The sequence below is a fragment of the Leuciscus leuciscus genome (assembly GCF_965113295.1).
Source record: "Leuciscus leuciscus genome assembly, chromosome: 6".
NCBI classification, from domain to species: Eukaryota; Metazoa; Chordata; class Actinopteri; order Cypriniformes; family Leuciscidae; genus Leuciscus; species Leuciscus leuciscus.
Window position 1 is genome coordinate 14,363,384 of NC_138730.1, and position 22,569 is coordinate 14,385,952.

Sequence of the window (22,569 nt, forward strand, 5' to 3'; positions counted from 1 at the left end):
ATTCTCATTTTGTGACTCGATAAATCAGAAAATATAACAGCCAGAAAAAACAAGGGAAAACATGAACAAACACCTTAGTAAAAATCTTCAGAATATCTATAGATAGGAATAAAACTGCAAAGTTTGGCCACTAGGCCTATGTGTGGACATTTATTTTCTTCTCATTTTGCAAAAAACAAACAAAAAAAACAAACAAAAAACAGACGCAAATAGATAAAGTCCAATAAAATAAACACATTTGTATTTTGGATGTTTACTTTCCATTAGTCTCAAAGAACACATGTGGAACAAAATTTCAATCTTCAATAAACATCATAGTGTACCTGAAATCTGGTGACAACCCCCAAAATGATATAAGGGTTAATTTTCATTATTTTGTTGTTTCTACCTTTAAATCTGTATTACGCTAAACCTAAAAACTGAACTAAGAGAGAGAGAGAGAGAGAGAGAGAGAGAGAGAGAGAGAGAGAGAGAGAGAGAGAGAGAGAGAGAGAGAGAGAGAGAGAGAGAGAACATCCGGGGATTACCACTGACTCCGCCCACATTCCGCTGACCCTCAGCAGCGCTGTAAATATGGCGGAGGTAAGAAGGAAATTATTTTAATTATTTTCCAGAAATAAATAACCGTTTAATAGCAGTTAATCAAAGAAATATTTTTGTTAATGTATTGGAAAATTACAGTAAATCGTATATATTTCTTATTAGGTTGTGCGGTAATTTAGGTCGAAAGACGCGTTGAATTCTTTGAAATTTTATTTCTGCAAAGTTAATAGCAGTTAGCTCGCCTTCAGTTAGCCAGATACTCTATTATCACCTTACTTTAATGCATTACCGTACATTAATTATATCTGATATATTTACATAAACACTGACGAGTGTGTTGATTATTTTAGCTAAATCCTGAAGTTATGGATATTTCAATACCCAGATTTATACTTAAAAGAGTGTTCCTAATCAAGGCTAGACAAAGTATTAGCTAGACATCAGCCTTAACTTCCAAAGTCATACACACAGAGCATCTCTGATTCCTCTGGTTTTATCATGGATGTTTTAACCCTGGCCTGCTGTAACGTTTAATATAACAGAAGGCATTTTTGTTATTGTATAAACTAAATAAAAATAATATGGATCACTGAAAAGACTGCTGTAGTGCATCTTTTTATTCTGAATTAGGTCTGCTTGGATGCCTGCCATACATAGTCACCCATAGAGATATCTATAATAGATCATGGATCATTACAATAAACAGATTTCACTGGTCATTTTGATAATTTACTGTTTTGCTTTATGCAAGTTTTACTGCTGATTTAACCACAGTCTGCATAAAAAAAGTTGTATTTTAAACTGTTATTTTTTTTTAAAACTGTTATTTTAGTCCAGTGGTTCACAACTGACTTTACATCAGGACACACATTTTATATCAGAAATCCAACAGCCACCCAACACAGTAACAACACTGTCCTCATAATCAAACCTGATATCTGTTAATTCTCCAAAAAATTGTTCATCCAAATGTTACAGCATATATTTTTTCTGATTCTTTTTGACTTTTTATGTCTTATTTTTTATTGAATTTTTAGCCCTCCTTGGGGAGTTCAAGCCCAGGTAAGACTGTTACTATTTTTCTTATCATGGTAAAACATGTCTTTATACATACTCACGATATGATGCCATGAGTTTTGGTTGTTTCTGACAGTGTTGATTTTGACGTGTCAACAGAGATGCTGTTGCCTGATTATGATGATGATCAAACTCCTGAAGATGAGGAGCTGCCAGAGGGAGACACTAACTTTGGCAATGAGATTGAAGAACTCGCAAAGGTTTGATCTTATCCTGATTCTCAACATGTTTCAGCTGATCTTTTACTTTACATGCTTTTCAAGTAAAAAAAACAAAAAAAACAGCATGTCACAAGGGTTTAGTATAACTCAAAGGTTTTTAATACTTTAAAAAGTTATGTTTAGGGAGATGCAGATAGCAGAGAATAAACTGGGTACGTGACTGGGTGTGTGTGTGCGTGCACATGGTGGTTAGGTTTACTATTTGGACTTCCTCCTTCAGTATGCGAGTACAGAATGATGCGAGTAAAGAATGATGTGTCTACTGTGCGATGCCTGTCCTGACACCTGGTATGTCAGGAGCTGACACCAAGAAGCTGTGACCGGCTTCAATCTCCCTCTGAAATTCGTAAAATAATAATTGCAATTTAAAAAGTAGGGTATAATACAAACTTTTTTTATTAAATAAAAGTTCTGCATTAACACTAGCAGCTGTTTTTCCACATGTCTTCTCAACTCTTCTCACATACTAGAGCCTATTTCCCTCATTAAAGTTCCAGGGGCAGTGCTGCCAGATTTCCAGACATCCCACCTCTCTCCCAAAAGTCACCCACACATTGATACGGAACACAAATTAAGATATTTTTATTGAAATCTGAGTGATTTCGGTCCCTCCAATGACAGCTACGCAACTACCACTTTGACGTCACTTTAAAAAAGTTCATAAAGAGATTGTAAAACTAATCAATATGAATTGAGTGGTTTAGTCCCAACTTTCTGAAGAGACACGATCGCTTCATATGATGAACAGATTTAATTTAGGCTTTTATTCACATATAAACTGAATAAACATATTCTGTTAACTTGATATAAACATATTCACATATAAACTGATCAGTGAACAAAAACAGAAGAAGAGTTTTTGCAGAGTGGGATGTCTGGGATGCAACTAAATGAAAAGAAAGGGAATGTAATTACTTAAAAATGATTAAAATAAATGTTTTTTTTGTTTATTTGAATACCATTTAACTTTAATACACTTTTGTCATTACATTATTTAAGTTAACAGACAATTAGCAGAGATATAACAAGTTTTGATAGAGATAATAATAGACTGGTGCAGGTATGACTTCAGAACCCGAAAGTCTAATTCGCCGCTGGTTTCTTCGAGATTTTCCTATGTGGTTTTATAATGGGGTTTTTCATTTAATGAGTAAAAATAAAGCCTGTGGTAAACATAACTTGACGATACTTAGACTCTTTGTTTTACAACGTACACTGCACACACTCACACCCTAAGCTGTCTTATCTAGTTACTTATTAAAAATGTACGGTTTCAAAAATGAGCACAATTAACGTAGAAACAACATAAAGACAGTAACCTATAATAATTTAAATATTTGTTCAATGGCATATTTTTATGAAAGAAGGTCAGTCTCACCGACCACCAATAAACTGATGTCTCTATGAAATGTATCTTTTTTTTCTTCTCAATTTAAGCCATTAATTATAGGCATTCAGCATTACAGTATAATTGAAAGCTATCATTTTTTTTTTTTTTTTTTTTTTTTTTTTACATCTATAAGGCTTTAAATAATATAACAACTTTTAATTTAAGTGAACATAAATCAAACTTCACTTGGGGTGGGACAAAATATCGATAGAGCAATATATCGTTGTCCTTCTCTGCAATACGAGAATCGATATGCTGGCATCAAATATTGATATTTTAATGAATAAAATAAGGCACTTTAAATAGATTTCCCTGCTCCCAACGACGCTACTTCATGGCTCCTCGACACAAGAATGAGGCAAACATAAGTTAATATGTTTTTGTTTCAAACATTCAAAGCCACTTGCACCAAGTAATAAATCATAAGAATGAATTCTATTATATTTAAATTTAGTTTAAGTTTCCCTTAGGCAAAATATGACCACACCTCAGATTTGGTCCTCTAAGAAGACTGAAAAGACTGTCAAAAAACAACGTTGCATGCTGCGGCTGTGGCAGACTGGTGCTGGCTAGACAGGATTTACCATGAGTTTTCAAAATAGCGATAATCAAACTCCGTTTTAATGATAATTAAATTTAAAACGATAATGCTATAACTGTCAGGACATTTTATTGTGGTTTATCAAACCGGTAATTGTTTCATCCTTAATTAAAAGCTATAAACAAAACAGAGCCATATGACTTGGCAGCCCAAGATTGTATGCCAGACCCCAAAGCACTACCTCCACTCACATACACTCACATACACAATGTCCCATACACGGACATTGTGATCTCGTTTACATGTTTCAAACTGAATTGAATCAACATTGAATTGAGCTGAATAACGATAGTATTGTTTTTCTGTAGAGCTGATTATAGCTGAACTCTTTTAGTAACTGATGAACTTTACACAGTTATTGAACTGAACTGAATCAACATTGAACTCAATAAGTGAAAGTGAAAGTGAAAGTGACACGTGACGGCCAAGTATGGTAACCCATACTTGGAATTTGACCTCTGCATTTAACCCATCCAAGTTAATGCACACACATTAGGAGCAGAGTAGTGAGTAGTTAACACACACACACTGCAAACATGGATACACACACCCAGAGCAGCGGGCAGCCTTTGTGTGGCGCCCGGGGAGCGCTTAGGGGTTAGATGCCTTGCTCAAGGGCACCTCAGTCATTTCCCACCGGTTCTGGAATCGAACCAGCAACCTTTGGGTTACCAGTCCAACTCCCTAACCACTAGGCCATGACTGCCCCATAAAATGATGCTAATGTTGCTTTATTTCAGAATTAGTCCTGCGTTTGAAGCTTGCATTATTGATCGTTATTTTCCTGTTAATTTCTGTGAAACTGATTTGAAACTGTATTACATAAAGTGCTATATAAATAAAGGTGATAATTTGGGATAATTCTGTGAACTTGATTTCTGTGAACTGCAGGAGGGAGAAATGCCCATTCAGGAGCTCCTGAGCCTTTATGGTTATGCAGGCAGTGGATCACCTGAGGAAGAGGACGAGGAATATGAGGAAGAGGATGCAGATGGAGATGAGGAGGAAGATGATGATGAAGGAGAGGATATGGATAATGATGAAAGCAGCAGAAGCACTGGAGAACTGAAGAAGAGCAAGGTCTGTCCCATAAGAAACCTATGCCCAATTATTCATATCACTTAAATGTGAGTATTAAGTTTTATTATAATATTGTTGTTGAGCTCAGGATGCATACACAGCAAAAACAACCAGAACTTAAAATTGGTTCCCACATGGATTTCTAACTGGGTTCTCACAGCCCTGGAAAACACAAAGTCTGAAAATGTCATAGAAGTTAAAAACTTAAATGGTTAAAGTTGGGCTGAAATTACTATTTGTAAGTCTGATCTCTAAGGGCCTGTTCACACACCTGGTCACTTCATGTGCTTTTACTGATTGGATTGCCATCTGATGTGTTAAAACAGTTCCGTTTACACTTAGCCACATTAACGTTTCTGCAAAATGAATATAAATCTGATCTTCAATCCCCGCACTATATGCAAATTTAACAGAGTTCACCTCGATGAAAAACACAGATATGCGCTGCATTTTATTTATCATCAGCTAGTTACAAGATAAAAGGCCACAATAGGATAGAGAGCGGCATCAGCACTGGTACAATAATTTAATCTCACTACTTTTAATGCAGATCACTGTGTGTTTAGCTTCAGGATGCAACGGCAAACTTTCAGTTTAATTTGCGTCAGTTTGTGTGTCGGCTTGCTGAAGAGATGCTCAGCTACTCACCTGTGGCGAATGCCATGTGTGTTGCAGTAGCCTGTTATATCTGGCTACCAGGAGCCGGTAGCCTATAACACGCTCACGTGTTTATTGTTACTATTTTGGAAGGAGTAAAATTTACTTGTGTGGCTTTAACAACCAGATGCATTTAAACTTGTCCAGTTTCATTTGGAATGTGTCTCAAACCACCTCATGAAGTGGTTTAAGTGATCGGATGTAAATCCGTCTTTTACACCTGGCGTTTTCACGATTGGAAAGCTATCTGATCAGAGAAAAGGCTTGAACAAGTGGAAACAGGCCTTAAAAATGGACAAAGTCAACCTTTATTTATTTAGCACATTTACAAGAACAGAAGTTGACCTTAAAGGGTTAGTTCACCCAAAAATGTCAATTCTGTCATTAATTACTCGCCCTCATGTCGTTCCAAACCCGTAAGACCTTCATTCATCTTCGTAACACAAATGAAGATATTTTTGATGAAATCAGCTTTCTGTCCCTCCATTGACAGCAACGTCATTGCAACTTTCATGGCTCAGAAAGGTAGTACAATCATCGTTGAAATGGTCCATGTAACTACAGTAGTTCAACCTTAATATTATAAAGCGATGAGAATACTTTTTGTGCGGAAAAAAAACGTAGCTGTTGACGTAGTGCAGCGCTTCTGGGTTCTACGTCAGAACGTAGGTTCATTATTGGCCGACGCTGGTCATGTGTGTGATGCTGGCCAATAGTGAGCCTACGTTCTGACGTAGAACCCAGAAGCGATGCATTGTTTACACTACGTCAACAGCGTAGGACAATGACATGGAAGAGAAGAGATTGTTGAATAAAGCTGTTATTTTAGTTTTTTTTATTATTCTCTATATGAGAAGTATTCTCATCGCTTCATAACAGTAAGGTTGTTCTTCTGTAGTCACATGGACTATTTTAACGATGTTTTTACTATCTTTCTGGGCCTTGAAAGTTGCAATGGCGTTGCTCTAAATGGAGGAACAGAAAGCTCTCAGATTTCATAAAAAATATCTTCATCTGTGTTCCGAAGATGAACGAAGGTCTTACGCGTTTGGAACAACATGAGGGTGAGTAATTAATGACAGAGTTACATTTTTGGGCTGAACTAACCCTTTAAGTGCAAACTATTATATTTTAACATATTGAAAGACAAAAAAAAAAGAGAAAAGATTATTGATGGTGCCGATTTTATATTGTGAGGAAGACAATTGAAGAGTTTAGGGCCAAATATCTTAGGCTGCGGTAAATACTCAGCAGTAACTGAGCACGAGACCTGAGCACTCTGACGGTAGAGTAAGGGTGAAGAAGGTCAAGAAAATATTTGGGCCTTGTAAAAAAAAAAAAAAAAAACATTTTAAAATCAACTGTAAACTTCACAGTTTATCTTTTGTAGAGACACCATTACTGGGGTTAATGTGGTCACTCTTTCTTGACTTGGTTAAAAGCTTGGCTGCAGCATTTTGGGCTAGCTACAGACATTAAAACGCATCATGAAAATGAACACAAATCTGCTGCAGTGCATTTGTCATCTTCTTATGTATATACTGCTGTGATCACTACCAGATTTTGGAATAAAACATGGAATTTGCATTGCTTTTATCGAACCCTATTTTAGCTGGATATTTAAAAAACTGTCTTCAAGTCCAAAGGTATCGGTATCGAACATGATAAAGTGTTATAAAGCAAACTGTCTGGTTGATTTTTCTCATATCACAGATGTGAAAAAACAGACAGTGTATGCAGGTTGTGGTCCATTCATTACTCTTTTGATCTATACTTGGAATTAGGTATGTTAATAGTTAAATGGTTACATTAATTGATTAATTGATTTCAGCACAAGTGATTTTCAGGTTTGCTTGTTAAAAAGCGGTTCAGTGTTGGGGTGTTTCTTCATAAATAAAGCAAACATTCACTGCGAACACTGTGGTAGTGCGTGTACGTACAATACAAAAACAACTATAAAAACTATAATGCTAACCAAAAAGTTTTAATAATCATTCTAATTCCATGAGAATAGGAAAGTCCACACTACAACTTTAACAATGCTGGACACAGAGGAACGATATCTTTAGAATTAATTTCAGAATGATTTTTCCAGCTGATGAACGATAAAAACATTGACAGCTAATTAGAATCTAGCTTGAGTTCAAGCATTTAAAGTTATTATATAACTGCTGTGCACAATTAAAAATAAACAGAACGTTATTGTGATTTGGTGTGGACACACTAATATATTTATCATAGTTATTTTTATAGATATCGTTCTTGGTGTGAACAATTATCCTATTTATTTTTCTCTTTTCTCTTTATTTACAATGAAGCAGAGTGTAGTATCTAAACTGATCAAGAAAAAAAAAAAAACAGTACTGGTGTATCAGCAGCTACTCAAGGCTACGGTATCGGTATCTAACATGAAAAAAAGTGTTATAAAGCCATACCTATCCTTCACTGGACATTTCTAAAGTAAGGACACTCAATAGACCAGATTTTTTTTTTAAATATCTGTCAAAATTATGGATAGCATTTAGAATAATTTGTCAATATTTGGCAAGACATTTTCAGTTCACTAATCTTTTACTGTGTTTTAATGATTTTTTCAGGAGGATGGAGCAAATGTATCCTCAAGAATGACGAATGAGAGCCACTCCGCTGAGAGTCGAGCTTGTGCAGTAAAAGCCTGTAACACAGCTGAACTCATACGATCACAGAACCGTGGCTACTTTCAGAGTAAGCTCCTCATTTGATTTGATGTTTATCAACATAATCTTTGAATTATGCTGTTTATCAACATAATCTTTGAATTATGCTTAAGTACTGTTTTTACGTAACATATTTAGATAATGAAGTTGATGAAGAGTCAGAGGAGGATGATGACTATATTCCATCTGAAGACTGGAAGAAAGTAAAAACTTTCATTATCATATTTTTCTTTATGGATTTTGTCTATAATTGACCATGAAATGTTTGACAAATGTATATGTTCTTAACAGGAAATTATGGTTGGTTCCATGTATCAGGCAGAAACACCATCTGGACTCTGCAAATACAAAGACTGTGAGAAAGGTAGATTTTACATTTGCTAATCTATTAAAATAAAAAATGGGTTTGGCAGGATTATACAGTACTGCACCACAACAAAAGAAACGTTTCAGGAGTTGTCAGTGTGAATCAAGTCTATTGAAAGTCATTGCGCCAAAAGAACTGTTAACTGTTATGTGTGACTTGTTATTCACAAGACAACGTGCAGTTACATGTTACAAATGTTTGCTTTAAAAAAATAAAAAATTTAAACTGGGTTACAAAAATAGTTGGGACCAAATATTGAATGAATCCTGTAGGAAACACTGACAACAACGTGGAGGCAAGGAACCGTACAAATCGGAGTGCATTCAAATCATTTAAAGCACAGCTAGCTATGGATTATCCCGCTTATACCATGGTCATTTCCCAGCACTGACAAGTTAAAGCTGTCAGTGTCATGTTTGCATCACTAACTTTGACTGGAAGGATTAAAATGGTGGTTATTTTCGTCCGCTAGGACTCATTAGATCTAGCATTCTGTCTGTTTTAAATCAGAAACAGAGATGAAGTAGTGAGGTAAGGTTACATTTATTTGATTGAATTAGCCTATGAAGAGAGGGATAGAGATGAATGTGTGAATAACCTGTGAGTTTAATTACTTTAAAAACACTTCACAATCTGCTTGCTGAGTAATTTAATTGAGCGATTCAGTAGCGAATCAAATTTATTCATAAAAGTCACGGGGCAGCATTGACAAGAAGTTTCTATGCTCCTGAATGTTTCTGTGTGTGCGCAGTAGGGGTGTAACGGTTCTCTGTAAAAAATCTTACTGTACTGTTCTCCACCCACGGGTTCGGCACACACTTGCACTGCGGTTCATCTCAAATCTGACGGCACATCTATATGCTTTGTAAAAAAAAACAAAAAAAAAACAGGTTAGGGTAATGTACGTTTCTGTCGATGGATACACATTCTGACGTCCCCTAAACTTTCCTGCGGTCTGTGTTTTTAATGTTAATCAAGCAACAAAAGACAAAGAAATCACTCATTGCTCTTGACTGGATAGCTTTTGTGACTTTAATAAGGATTCGTCTTTATTTAATTTATACCAAAGATTAAATGCAATGATGTTTTACATTTGATTACTTTATTCAATTTTTGTACCTGAAAACTACTGTTAGATAGCCTACCTAAATAACCTGAAAAGCACTGTTTATTTGATTTTGTTTCTTTGCTCTAATTGTATTTATTTGTGTTGTTGCTTGTATGATTATTCATTCTTATTTTCTTTATTTTTATTTGATAGTAGTCCTTTTCTCCCTGAGCATAGCACATACTTAAACCGTGACCCTAAAGCCGTGATACAAACCGAACCGTGCCCTATCATACATCCGGCGCAATGCAGCGCCAGGCGCGACGCAAGTGCAACTATAGGCGGATCCACAACGCACGTACACTTTGTCCTGTAGATGGTCTGCTTGCGCTTTAACCTCGTGCACGAGCAGATCCGTTTCCTCACTAGAGAAGCATTTAATTTTTCCGCTTGCAAATTCCACCATGTTAAATAGCGAATCAGCCATGGCGTGAGCGCAATTGGCTTTTAAAGGGAATGGGAGATGAGACTGATTGGTTTATTGCACGTTACGCCCAAAACACACCCATTACTCATTAAGAGAATAGGGACAACCCTTTTAGACCATGCGCCGGGTGCGCCGGCCATTTGTCCCGTTGTTAAACCAGCAAAAGTGGATTCGGACACGCAATAAGTGCACTTGCGCCATGCGCTTTAGACCATGCGCTTAGATCCTTAAAATAGGGCCCCTAGTGCGAAGTGCAGTCTCCAATCTCTGTGTGTGAGTGATGTATTTGTGTGTGCTTAAAAGCAGCGCATTAATATAGAACGGTGATTAAACTGACGTGCAACTACCTGTGCATTAAACTGTTTTAATGCACACCTTCAAGCCAATCAGAATCAAGTATTCAGACAGACCATGGTTTAATACAATAAAAATATTCACTGATGAAATGAGAACTGAACCAGTCATAGATGTCATTTTTTAACTCATTCATTTTATTACAAGACAATTGGAAATGGTTATCATTTTTGGAGACATCAATTTGTTACGCATTCTTGTGATATGCTTTGATTCTTTGATATCTTTATCATTCACAGTGTATGAAAATGACGATCAGCTGCTGTGGAATCCTGAAATCCTTCCTGAAAACACTGTGGTTGAGTTTCTCACTGAAGCCTGTCGACGGACGGGAGAGGAGACAGGTGTAGATGCTATTCCAGAAGGATCCCACATTAAAGATAATGAGCAGGTACTAAGGACCGCCTCTGTGATTTAATAATAATAATAATAATAATGATAATATTGTAATAATTTTATTTGTAATCAAATGCTGAACTGTGACATAATACACAATAAAAATAGTGTTTTCTCCCCTCAGGCATTATATGAGCTGGTGAAATGTAATTTTGATACAGATGAAGCTTTACGAAGATTAAGATTTAACGTTAAAGCAGCCAGAGGTGAGCCTTACAAAGCTGTTAAATGTCATCATCGTCTTTCATCTAATGTTTGAGGCAGTACAAAACGTTATGCATTTCAACAGACTGGATTTGTGCTTTCCTTTCACACTGACAGTGTTTCTGCTGCTTAACCACTGTGGCTCTAGAAAATGATTTCTGGTAGGGATGCACCGAAGCCGAAAATTCTGGATGCACTTGGCCAAAAACTGAAACTGAAAATGACCTTTTTAAAAAGAAATATTCATTTCTCATTTTAAAAGTACTTTTTTGTATAATTGTATTATTATTAGACTTTTAAAGCGTTACTCTCGCCAAAATGCAACCTAGGGTCTTTTTGTTAATCTACCCGAGGCAAACTTTCATTTAAAAGCATAATTAGAATGGAAACGCCACTTTTAAGTTTGACCGTGTTTTCGTTTTCGGTCAAATTGCCTTTTGAATGGGAGTGTTAGGGGCACGACTATGATAGCATCAACATCGCTATTTTTAAAATACCAAGAAGGCTCGACACAACATGAAACTTTGCTCTAAGTGTCACCAGGGGCTCTACACATGAACTCGAGCATTGAGAACATTGTTTGTTTACACAGAGTATACTAAAAATAAAGATTTTGAACAACTCACTGTAGCTGTTGTTGTTTCCGCCCGCCGGCATTTTGTCAGTCAAAAATAGTCGATCTCCGAATGCGAATGAACTGACTCTGAATTTTAGTATTGTTTATTGTTTCTTATCTTAATGACAAAACAACAAATTATCAGTGAATTTATATGGAACTAAGCTTTAGGAGCTTTCCATCTTTACTCTCCTCCCTGTTACATTCGCATTCGGAGGACAACATATATGCATATTCTGAGCTCAAGTGCACATATAAAGCTTGCGTTTGTGTTTGATTAGTAGTATAAACTTGATTTATGTGGATATCAGTTGAAAGATCACTCTGTAGAATTAAAGTGTACGAGAACTGTGCAGGTACAAGGACTGTCATGCAAAAAATTCAATATGTGTAAGCTGAAAAAAAAAAAAAAATGTTGGTAACATTTGTCCAATTTTATTTTAATTGATTAATTCTGTAATGACTGACTTCTAAAAAACTGATCAGAATTAAAAAAATTTCTTTTAAAAGAAACTGAACATGTTCCATACAAAAAAATCATTCACACATGTAATCTTACATGCATTGCTTTGTTTAATCTTTCTTACAGAGGAACTATCTGTTTGGTCAGAGGAAGAATGCAGGAATTTTGAACAAGGATTAAAAGCTTACGGAAAAGACTTTCATTTTATCCAGGCCAACAAGGTAGTGCTCATTTTATGGCATTCATAATAACAAGTTTATTCCAATCGGCAAATCACTTCATTTGCACTTGAGGAATGTCAATCCATATTGGCCACCTTCACATTTCCGTATTGACATTTCAATGCTTATAAATGTTAAAAAACTAAAACTAAAAACCTGTGGGGCTCTTAAATGTGTCTAGCCGTTATCTCTGCTAAACAAGTATATGGGCCACTAGATGTGGCAATTCAAACCTTTATCCAATTTCAGGTCAGAACTCGGTCTGTTGGAGATTGTGTGGCTTTTTATTACATGTGGAAGAAGTCGGAGCGGTATGATTTCTTTGCACAACAAACTAGGCTTGGAAAAAGGAAATACAACCTTCATCCAGGAGTAACGTAAGTATCTCTAACTCATTTTGCCAGTCTTGATGCAATAACAAAATAAGTTAGATCATTGTTTATGAACATTGGCTGGATTTATGCAATAGGACTACACAATAATGGTTAAACTGATACGATTATTTTGTTCAAATTATAATCATGATTATTGTAATTTAAAAAATATATATTTACATTTTCATGTAAAATTGTTCAGAATTGTTTCACATAAGCTTTTATCAAGAGAATGTCAGCTTACATGGTTTATTTTTTTTCATCTAGTTTCTTAATATATTATATTTATCATACAAATTAACACTAATTAAAGTAAGAACTTGTACAAGAAGCTTCTCTCAAAAGCTGAACGAGTAAAATTCCTAATATTAACTCCAATAATTCCAGATTATGTTAATGACTATCAAAACAACAACAGAAATCAGCTTGTATTGTGGCACAGTGCATTTATTCAGCCGCCACAATCACGAACATTATAATAGAGATCCATGTTCAGATTTACTAAAGTTCATCGCAGATTTAGTCGCAGCAAGCAGCGCAAACGACCATGTAAAGAAGACAGACTGGCTGTAATACACTTTCACACACGTTTGGCGGTGTTTACAGATAATCAACGCATTTTTCCTCATAGCAAAGAGAGCATGATGATTGCGAGGTTGCCAGCACAGCTAGACTGGAGCTAAAATTCGTCAACTAGCCTAATTCATGTAAATGTAAAACATTACTAAAGACAAGTAAGTAGTCAGTAATAAAATAGAACAAATAATCAAATTACAAATAGCACAAATAAATACAATAGAACAAAGAAAGGCTACAAATGAAATAAACAGCTGTTTTGGGGGGTTTTCAGGTACATAATTTGAATAAAGTAATCAAATGTGTAATAATACTGCAATTTCATCATTGTATAAATTAAATATAGATGAATCTTTATAAATTTACAAAAATAATAGCAGCGAATGATTACTTTGTCTTTTGTAGTTTGATTAACAGTAAAATAAAAGACCGTGAATGCATGATCCAAATATTGGATCCGTGAATGCACGGATCCAATATAACCTGCCCTACTGTATAAGTTTTCTTTGTTTATGTTCATTAAGATATAACCGACTATGTTTACCAGGATACTCGCCAAGACGGACGTTTAACATAATTTTGTATGAATTTGTCAGTTCAAGCGGAAGACGTCAAAGAGAATTCAATTCAATTCGCACTGTCTGAGGCAGCTTTCAGGGTGCGCACTTTGGATGTTTGCGTTCGTGAAACTTCTTGACCTGCAAATGTCCTGTAATGTAGGTTATTTATTTATAAATCACATTTAAAACAGCCTCAAGACTGACCAAAGGGCTGTACATGAGCAAAGTAAAGAAATACAGAAGATTAAAACATAAAAAGGAGCGACTATTAACATATTTTAAAAGCTAAGGAAAAAACAAATGAGTTTTAAGAAGAGATTTAAAAACTGATAAAGAGGATGCTGCTCTAAGTTGCACTGGCAAGCTATTCCACAATCTATGCTCCACCACCGAAAAGGCTCTATCTCCTCTATGTTTTAGTCTTGTGCAAGGGACTGTCAGTAAGTTAAGGTTACCATATCTTAAACTTCTGGGAGGATTGCAGGGACACAATAGATCAGACAGGTAGTTAGGAGTAAGGTTATGTAAGCATTAATACACAAATAGAATAATTTTTAAGTCGATCCTAAATTGGACTGGAAGCCAATGGAGAGGTCGCCAAATGGGAGTGGCATGATCATATTTGCGACTATTCTTGAAATTTGGCTGCAGCATTTTGAACCAGTTGAAGTCGAGCTACCTGGGACTTAGAAATACCATAGAACAGAGAATTGCAATAATCCAAACATGAGGTTATAAAAATGTGAATGGCTATCTCAAGAGACTTTTCTGACAAAAATGTTTTTATTTTAGAAGCTGAAAAAGCTAGAGGGAACGTCATACGTTTGTCTAATATTAACCGACTATTTAGGAAAACACCAAGGTTACGTACACAATTAGAATAAAGAAAACATAAAATAAAAAACGAGGCAGGAAAATAGAGTATGTAATGCAAAAGGGTCATTTATTTTTATCGGCAGGTAGATGAGTATCATCCGCATAAAAATGGAAGGATACTCCATACTTTCTCAGAATCTAACCTAAGGGGAGCATGTAGAGGGAGAAGAGCGATGGTGCCAAGATAGAGCCCTGAGGAAGTCCAGATTCAAGGGGGGCAGCAAGAGGGAAAATTGCCAATCCTGACACAGAAATATCTCTCAGATAGATAAGATTTAAACCAATTAAGAACTGAATCTTTTAGCCCCACATGGGATTCTAGTCTAGATAGGGGCAATGTGTGATCGATAGTATCGAAGGCTGCAGATAAGTCTAAGAGAACTAAAATCACAGTCACCAACATCAGTAGCAACAAAAATATAATTTAAGACTCCCAACAGAGCAGATTCAGTGCTGTGAAACTGAAAAGGCTTAAAACATTCTTATTTAAAAATGACTGAAGTTGGCACAACACAACTTTTTCCAGCACCTTGGAGATAAAGGGAACCACAGAGATTGGAAGATAATTGTTTAAAACAGATGTGTCTAAAGAAGGCATCTTGAGTAGAGGAGTAACAGTGGCCACTTTCAGGCATGTAGGAACAGAACCAGTTATGCAATCGTTCACACTGATTTTCGCTCGCCGACAGGTTTTGCGAGATCGCCAACAAATGCCCGAAATCATAGTCAAATTGATGCTCGTTCACGTGAGTGACAATCACACAGTGTGAATGATCAAAGACGCAATCTGAGAGAATTGCCGATCGCGCATTTCAAAATCCTGCTGAAACAGCCAATGTTTTTGTATCATGCTGACAAAGTTTGGTGTGTATCGCATGAATCCTCTAGGACAGGGGTCGGCAAGTAACTTTGGCCGCGGGCCAATATTTTTTTTAGCCAGTAGATGGCGGGCCAGCTACACAGAGTAGGCCTATGGATACAAATTAAAGGGATAGTTCACTTTGAAATTAAATTTTGGTATGTTTTAGCTTACCTCAAGGGCATCCAAGATGTAGGTGTCTTTTTTTCCGCAGTAGTTTCAATTTTGATATTTTTAGGTCAAACCGTTCTTGTCTGTCAGTCATATAATGCAGGTCGATGGTCACTTGTCTCAAACAGCATGCACAGAGTCCAAATTAAAACAATTCCCCGTCGTCCAAATTAAACAATTCCCCATCGTAAGTACACATTGATGGCCTAAGACACGAAACGAGCGGTTTGTGTGAGAAAACGAACAGTTTTTATATCGTTTTTACCTCTTGAACTCAGCCACGTCCAAGTGATCTGAGAGCGCGGGCGGGTATAGATATATACACTAGATGTCGCCTTGGCTACTGCGAAGCCGAACTATTTCAAACATCCTTGCAAAAAAAGAATGTTGTTGACTGACAATGGTTTCAGTACCAAACAGCTCCTCAGAGCTAGGTGTACAGGTGGTCAGAATTAAGTGCGGATACGCTGTCAAAAGATGTCGGGAGTGGGCTATTGTCAGTCAGACCGCCCGCTCCGTCCAAAGTAGCCTACACCAGAGTTCTGACCGCTACCGTTTTTTGACGCGCGAATGGACACAAAGTGGTCAAGCGTATAACTGGACGCGGCAGGCGCGAATTTGACGCGCTATTCGCGTCCGGTGTGAACGCACAGTTATACTTTAAAATGTAATCCCGCGCCGCATGATTCCCTATGGGTGTTTCACACAGTATGCGGCGGTGAAATCGCCGCGCGAATACGGCTTTTCTCAAGTAGTGTAAGAGTTTTGTGCAGCATTTAGGACTTCCAAAATAATCCGGCGGGCCAGAAAATATTGCTGGCGGGCCAGTTTTGGCCCGCGGGCCGCCAGTTGTCGTTCCCTGCTCTAGGAGCAGTATTTAAAAATTCAGAACCTGCAATTTTTCAAACAATTACACATTAAATCCCAAATAGCTGACTTCCTGTTGGTTGGAGCTTACAGAGTTTGGTGACTGTAGGTAAGACTAACCCCCACCACTTTAGTCAATAGAGGGTGCTACAGATCCCAATGAGAATTTAGTGTTCGGCTCAATGAGAACTATGTACATATACGTGCAAGTATGTATGATATATGGATTCAAGTTTTTGACTGCATTCAAGGGGGCACTTTGTGAGTGCTAAAGATAATGAAAATTCAAGCACCCGAAAAAGACATAAATAAACATAAACAGCATAATAATGTTTAATGTGTTGACATGGAAACAGAATTTATCAAAATCCTTTAATAATTTTACATTTGTATCTTACTTTTTTCTTCTTTTTTTTTTATAGACCATATAATTTTATAGACCAAGGAATTTTTTGCTCATGTGACTCAGGTCTGTTTTTGTCATGACAGTGTGAACAGTACAGACCACATGGAATCTGGAAAAAAAAGCTTTCCTGTAGCTCAGTGGTAAGAGCATTGCGTTAACAACGCAAGGTTGTGGGTTCGATCCCAGGGGATTGCACATACCTATGTATAAATGTATAGGATAATGCAATGTAAGTCGCTTTGGATAAAAGTGTCTGCCAAATGCGTAAATGTAAATGTAAATCTGATATTTTTAATACTGATATGGGCCACTTCCATATGTGGTCATAAATACGATACAGGTCAGATGTTTTGCTCTGCAAATAAATTCGTAATTAATACTCGTATCCATTGACCATGGGTTTTCTATTTCTGATCTTGAAGTCTCCTGGGAGGTTTCTAATCCCATTTCCCTACAATCCCTTAAATAAATAATTCCCACCCTTAAACCCTCTTTCTGCCCTTTTGATGTGATGCACCCTCAGTATTTTAAATCATTAATAGAGTCTGTTGGCCTAGGTCTGTAATCCTTCCTGAACAAATGTTTACTAACTGGTTCTGTCCATGCCTGCCTAAAATTGGCCACTGTTACTCCTTTACTCAAGAAGCCTTCTCTAGGCACATCTGTTTTAATTAATTTCCGACCTATTTCTGTCATTCCTTTTATCTCTAAGATATTGGAAAAAAGTTAAGTTGTGTCAACTTCAGTCATTTTTAAACAACAATCATATCTTTGAATTTTTTGGTCAGGTTTTAAGTCTTTTCATAGCAATGAATCTGTGAGTACTCCCTACTCAATGATACTTTATTGGTTACTAATACTGGTGATTCTGTGGTTCTAGTTCTTTTAGATTTGACTGTTGATTGCACGTTACTTTTATCTAGATTAGAATCCTATGTGGGGCGATAAGGTTTCGTTCTTAACTGGTTTAAATCTTATTTATCAGACAGATATTTTTCTGTCAGGATAAGCAATTTGACCTCCTCTGCTGCTCTCCTTAACTCTGGACTCCCCCCAAGGCTTTGTTCTGGCACCATTGCTCTCCTCTCTTTACATGCTTCCCTTTGGTTCAATTCTATTGATCTTTCCACTTCTATGCGGATGACACTCAGGTTTATTTGCTTAAAAAGAAACGACTCCTCGTTCTTGGCAATACAACCTTTGTTAGCGTGTCTGAATGAGGTAAAGCTTTGGTTAGCTATAATTTTCTATCTTTAAATGAATCCAAGGCCGAGGTTATAGTTTTTGTCTCATCCGACAAATCTGAGTTCAATAACATTGACCTGTGAAATCTTTCTCTTTTTAATTCCCAATGAGTACAGAACTTTGGTGTTTTCTTGGATAGTCGGCTAACATTAAACACGATTCCTCTGTTGTTGCCTCTAGTTTTTTTCAGCTTCGCCTACTATCTAAAATTAAACACTTTGTGTCTGAAAAAAAAACAGTTATCCACTCCCATTCTGTGAGCTCGACATTGGTTGCCAGTTCAATTTAGGATTAATTTTAAAATTCTCTTATTTTTGTATAAATGCTCACATAATATATCTGTCAAGTCAAGTCACCTTCAGTTATATAGCGCTGTTTCAAAGCAGCTTTACAGTGATAATAGGAAATTAAAGTAACAGAGATTTTTTTGGCTTTACAGCAGCTCTAGAATAAAGTTATTGTCCAGCTAAAGTTAGTTTTGATTGATTCACTTCTGTTGCAAAGATCATTAGTTAATAACTTGGGGGCCGCTAACACGACACCGCTCTAATCTGTCTGAACTACAGTCTTTCCAGAAGTTTTAAGATCTGGTGATCAAAACTAACGTAACTAACAGTCCCTTGCTAGAGGCTGAAACGCTGAGGGGATAGAGCTTTTTCGGTGGTTTGGTCCAGATTATGGAATAGCTTGCCAGTACAACTTAGAGTAGCTCCTTCCTTGTCGGTTTGTAAATCTCTTTTGAAAACTCAGGCTTATGTTGTTCTTTGTAATGCTTTATATTTTTTTATTTGCATCTGTGATTGTCATGCTCCTGTACAGCACTTTTATGGGTTGAAATTAGACTCATAATGTTGATTAACAAATGCATGCACAATTATCCATGAACTTGATAAATGTTGCAGATATGTTTTACTATCCACAACCAAATGCCTTTCAACTTGCATGTGCAAAATTCAAAATGAAATGAATATGCTGCAGTTTGCACAAACAGAGACATTTTTATAAATACACATTTTTCTTTTGTATTAGTGTATCATAATTTGCGCATGCAACAAAGAAGATGTGCATTTCTGGATCAGGTGACCCGTGCATTGACGTCTTTTCTGAGTCAATCTCATTTTATTCATTTGGATTTTGAGACTTTCTTTTTGCAGTTTTCAAGCATTTCACAACCCACACACAAACAACTACCAATGATACGCCTGGTGCTGATTATTAATGTGTGCAAAACTACCCATCTATTTCACAAATTCACAAATGCACGCAAAATTTTGCACACGCAAGTGGAAGGCTTTTGGTTGTGAAAACTTTATAATTATTATAAGTGAACCTCAAGGAACATATTTTAATAATAAAAAAGTAAAAATTGTCATGACTCCTTTAATGTGTTGCCATGACAACAGTATTTAAGAAATCAAAAATCTCTTAATTTTAAACATCAAGCGTAGCGTCAGTTCTGGCAGGTCACGTTACTCAAGTTCGCTTCAGCTGATCCACGTCTAACAGAACCATACCGCCAATCCAAACTGTCTGCTAATTGTCAATCGTATTTGACGATAGTGGTCCTGACAGAAATATTTATGTTGTAACTTGTAGTGTTGGTTGGTTTTTGTAAAGAGTGAACCCAAGAGTTAACACTCTTGAAATTAAGTGTCATTTTTGTGTCTGCTGTATCTCAAAACAAGGTGTGTTTGTGTTTTTTTGGGTAGGGATTACATGGACAGACTTCTAGATGAAACAGAAAGCACTGCCTCCAGTCGAGCAGCCACGCCTCTTCCTGCCGCCTCCAGCAGCTGCACCAGCCAATCAGAGCGAGAGGACACTAGCGGCCACAACGGTACAATACACAGTGTCGGTTTTTACACACTAAATTGAAATGCTTTGGTGCCTCTTTCAGGATATTTTGTAGAAACCAGGTTGGATTAAATTTGTATGTGGTGTGTTTGAATCGTTTGTTACAACTATGCATTAAAGCCTGTTTCTGTGGTTCTCAATTCAGGACTCACCAGTCACAGCTCCAGTGCAGTCGCCACACAGATGTTGAGTAGTGTGAATGAGCTGAACAGTGAATCTGTTCAGTCAAACGGAGCATCTAAACACAGTCTACTCGCAGATCATCTGGACTCCAACGGCTGTAACCTTACAGACACTCATAACTCAGACAGAAATGGCTCAGTGAATCACCAACATGACTGCCAGAGCCTAGACAGACCAACAAAAAAGTGCCGGACAGAATCAGAGTCACTGGCCCAGGTTGAGACGGACCCTTCCAGGGTAAAAGAAGACTGAGAGACCAAGACCAAAGGTCAGGCCAAAATCTTAAACTGGGGAGATGGGACAGGGCTGTGACACCTCTCACCCTATTCACCCTAAACCCAAAGCTGAGCTGCTCCAAAAACACCACCCTCCAAACCCAACCACAGCTGATTAATGCTCCTTTTTCAAGAAACCATTTTACAGAGAAATGTATATTCTATATGTAATGGAATTTTTCTGATATTTTTTTATCAACAAGATATTTATATTTTTTATTGAGACATTTTGACAATGGGTGAATATGCTGTATAAGCCATTATACGTAATACATGAGGATGAATGCTGGTGGGCGTGGTCTCTTGTGTTTAGGGCGGGGCCAGTATGTCTCCAGGCAAATCAAGTTGTGTTTTGGTTTACATTATATACTAATGTTTCACTGCTCAGCTGGTTTGTGTTAGTGGAGGCATACTGCGAGCTCCCCACAGATGTAGTCAAAATAAATAAGCCAATGGAATCACTCCTTCTAAGCTTTGTGTTTGTAAAGTGTCCAGAAAATTGGTTTGTTAGTTGTATTTTCTATTAACTGAGTGAATCTGTTTACTTTTCATTGGTTTTTTTTGTTGGTGTTTTTTAATAGTGTAAAGGAAATGAAGCCCATTTTTGGGACCATTATTTAGCATTATACCTAAAGGTATCTAATGTTTTAGTCATTCTCATTCATTTCTCATAGATTACTGTAATACATTGAGGAAAAATATCACCCAGTCTGGACACAATGATTGATTTAAAACTACAACTGCCATAAATAAAGACGAAGACAAGTAAAAAAATTTTTTTTTAAATACTACCGTGATATAGAAATACTTTTCTATGTACATATTTTCACATTAATGTAATAAGAATATTCAAAAATGTTACAGCTCTAAAATGGGCTTCGTTTTCTTTGAGCAAAATATAATTTATTTCTTTTGAAAATTTACATTTTTAGAGGGCATGTTATTGACAGTACCCGTGGGCATTTCTCATTGTTTATGATGATAAAAGAGGCTCTTGTCATATGTGTAGGTTTGAATAGATTTCTTGCACATGTTGTTTTGATATTCGCACTGCAAATCCATCTTTAGAATTTACTTTTTGTGTATTTTGTACATGATATTCAGAAGCTGATTGTGAGAACTCAAATTCTTGCAATTAATGAAACTGGATGATTATACGGTTTGTAGCCAACGAACTATAACAGAATTACCAATAACAGTGAATTTAAGTAACTGTGTTTCAGCCAACAGTTTTAAAAGCAGTCAGAATTCATAGTTATATAATTCAAATCAATGCAAATATTTACTCCAAATATATAAAATAGCCCCGAGGAATTTATGGAATATCTTAGACCAAAAACTATGTTTTTTTGTTTGTTTTGTTTTTTCATTTTTTTTAAACTGTTTACTTTGTGGGTCAGTTGGATTTAACAAGTTGTACTTCCCTAGAGCCATGTTCATTGCAATGTTTTTAATTAATGAAACATGGAAACTGGATCTTATGGCCACAGATATGTCCATAACCACATTTTAATAATAATATTTGAGTATTTTGTTGACAGAAATTCACTGTAATACAGCTCTAGTACTCCTTTATAAACATGCACTCAGCTTCTAGAAAAAAAGTTCACTTTTACACCTCGTTCTGTGGTAGATTTTCATTTACACTTAAGAAATCATGGTGCTATATTTCCTCTGGTCATCTTCATTGGCTTATTTATTGTCATTTGTGTTGTTTGTCACCATTTGAAGAGTTCTCTTAGCTTCATGTATGTGACTGTAGCATTAATCTTATTTTAAATGGTCTAGAGTGCGATGTATGCACTCATTCTGATCAGAACTTATGCATTAAATACATCTTAAATAGCAATGATTTTGGAATCCACACTGGTTCATTACTGATGGTATTTTTGGAGTAGTGCA

The 22,569-nt window shown here is 36.4% G+C and overlaps 1 protein-coding gene and 1 long non-coding RNA gene across 2 annotated transcripts; both read left to right on the forward strand.

Moving 5' to 3' along the window:
• The first annotated feature begins 529 nt into the window (after window positions 1-529).
• mier1b (mesoderm induction early response 1b, transcriptional regulator) lies at window positions 530-22,519 on the forward strand. The gene is made up of 13 exons (XM_082174035.1): window positions 530-582; window positions 1,581-1,605; window positions 1,720-1,820; window positions 4,724-4,912; window positions 8,167-8,293; window positions 8,404-8,468; window positions 8,557-8,629; window positions 10,761-10,912; window positions 11,042-11,123; window positions 12,327-12,421; window positions 12,671-12,798; window positions 20,065-20,192; window positions 20,355-22,519. Exons 1-13 carry the CDS (start codon window positions 574-576, stop codon window positions 20,642-20,644), a joined length of 1,464 nt encoding a protein of 487 aa, XP_082030161.1. The 5' UTR covers window positions 530-573; the 3' UTR covers window positions 20,645-22,519.
• On the forward strand, window positions 13,644-17,405 carry LOC309501881. Its single transcript, XR_014207029.1, has 2 exons — window positions 13,644-15,675; window positions 16,687-17,405. It is a non-coding gene; the product is annotated as an uncharacterized lncRNA (long non-coding RNA).
• Window positions 22,520-22,569: the final 50 nt, after the last annotated feature.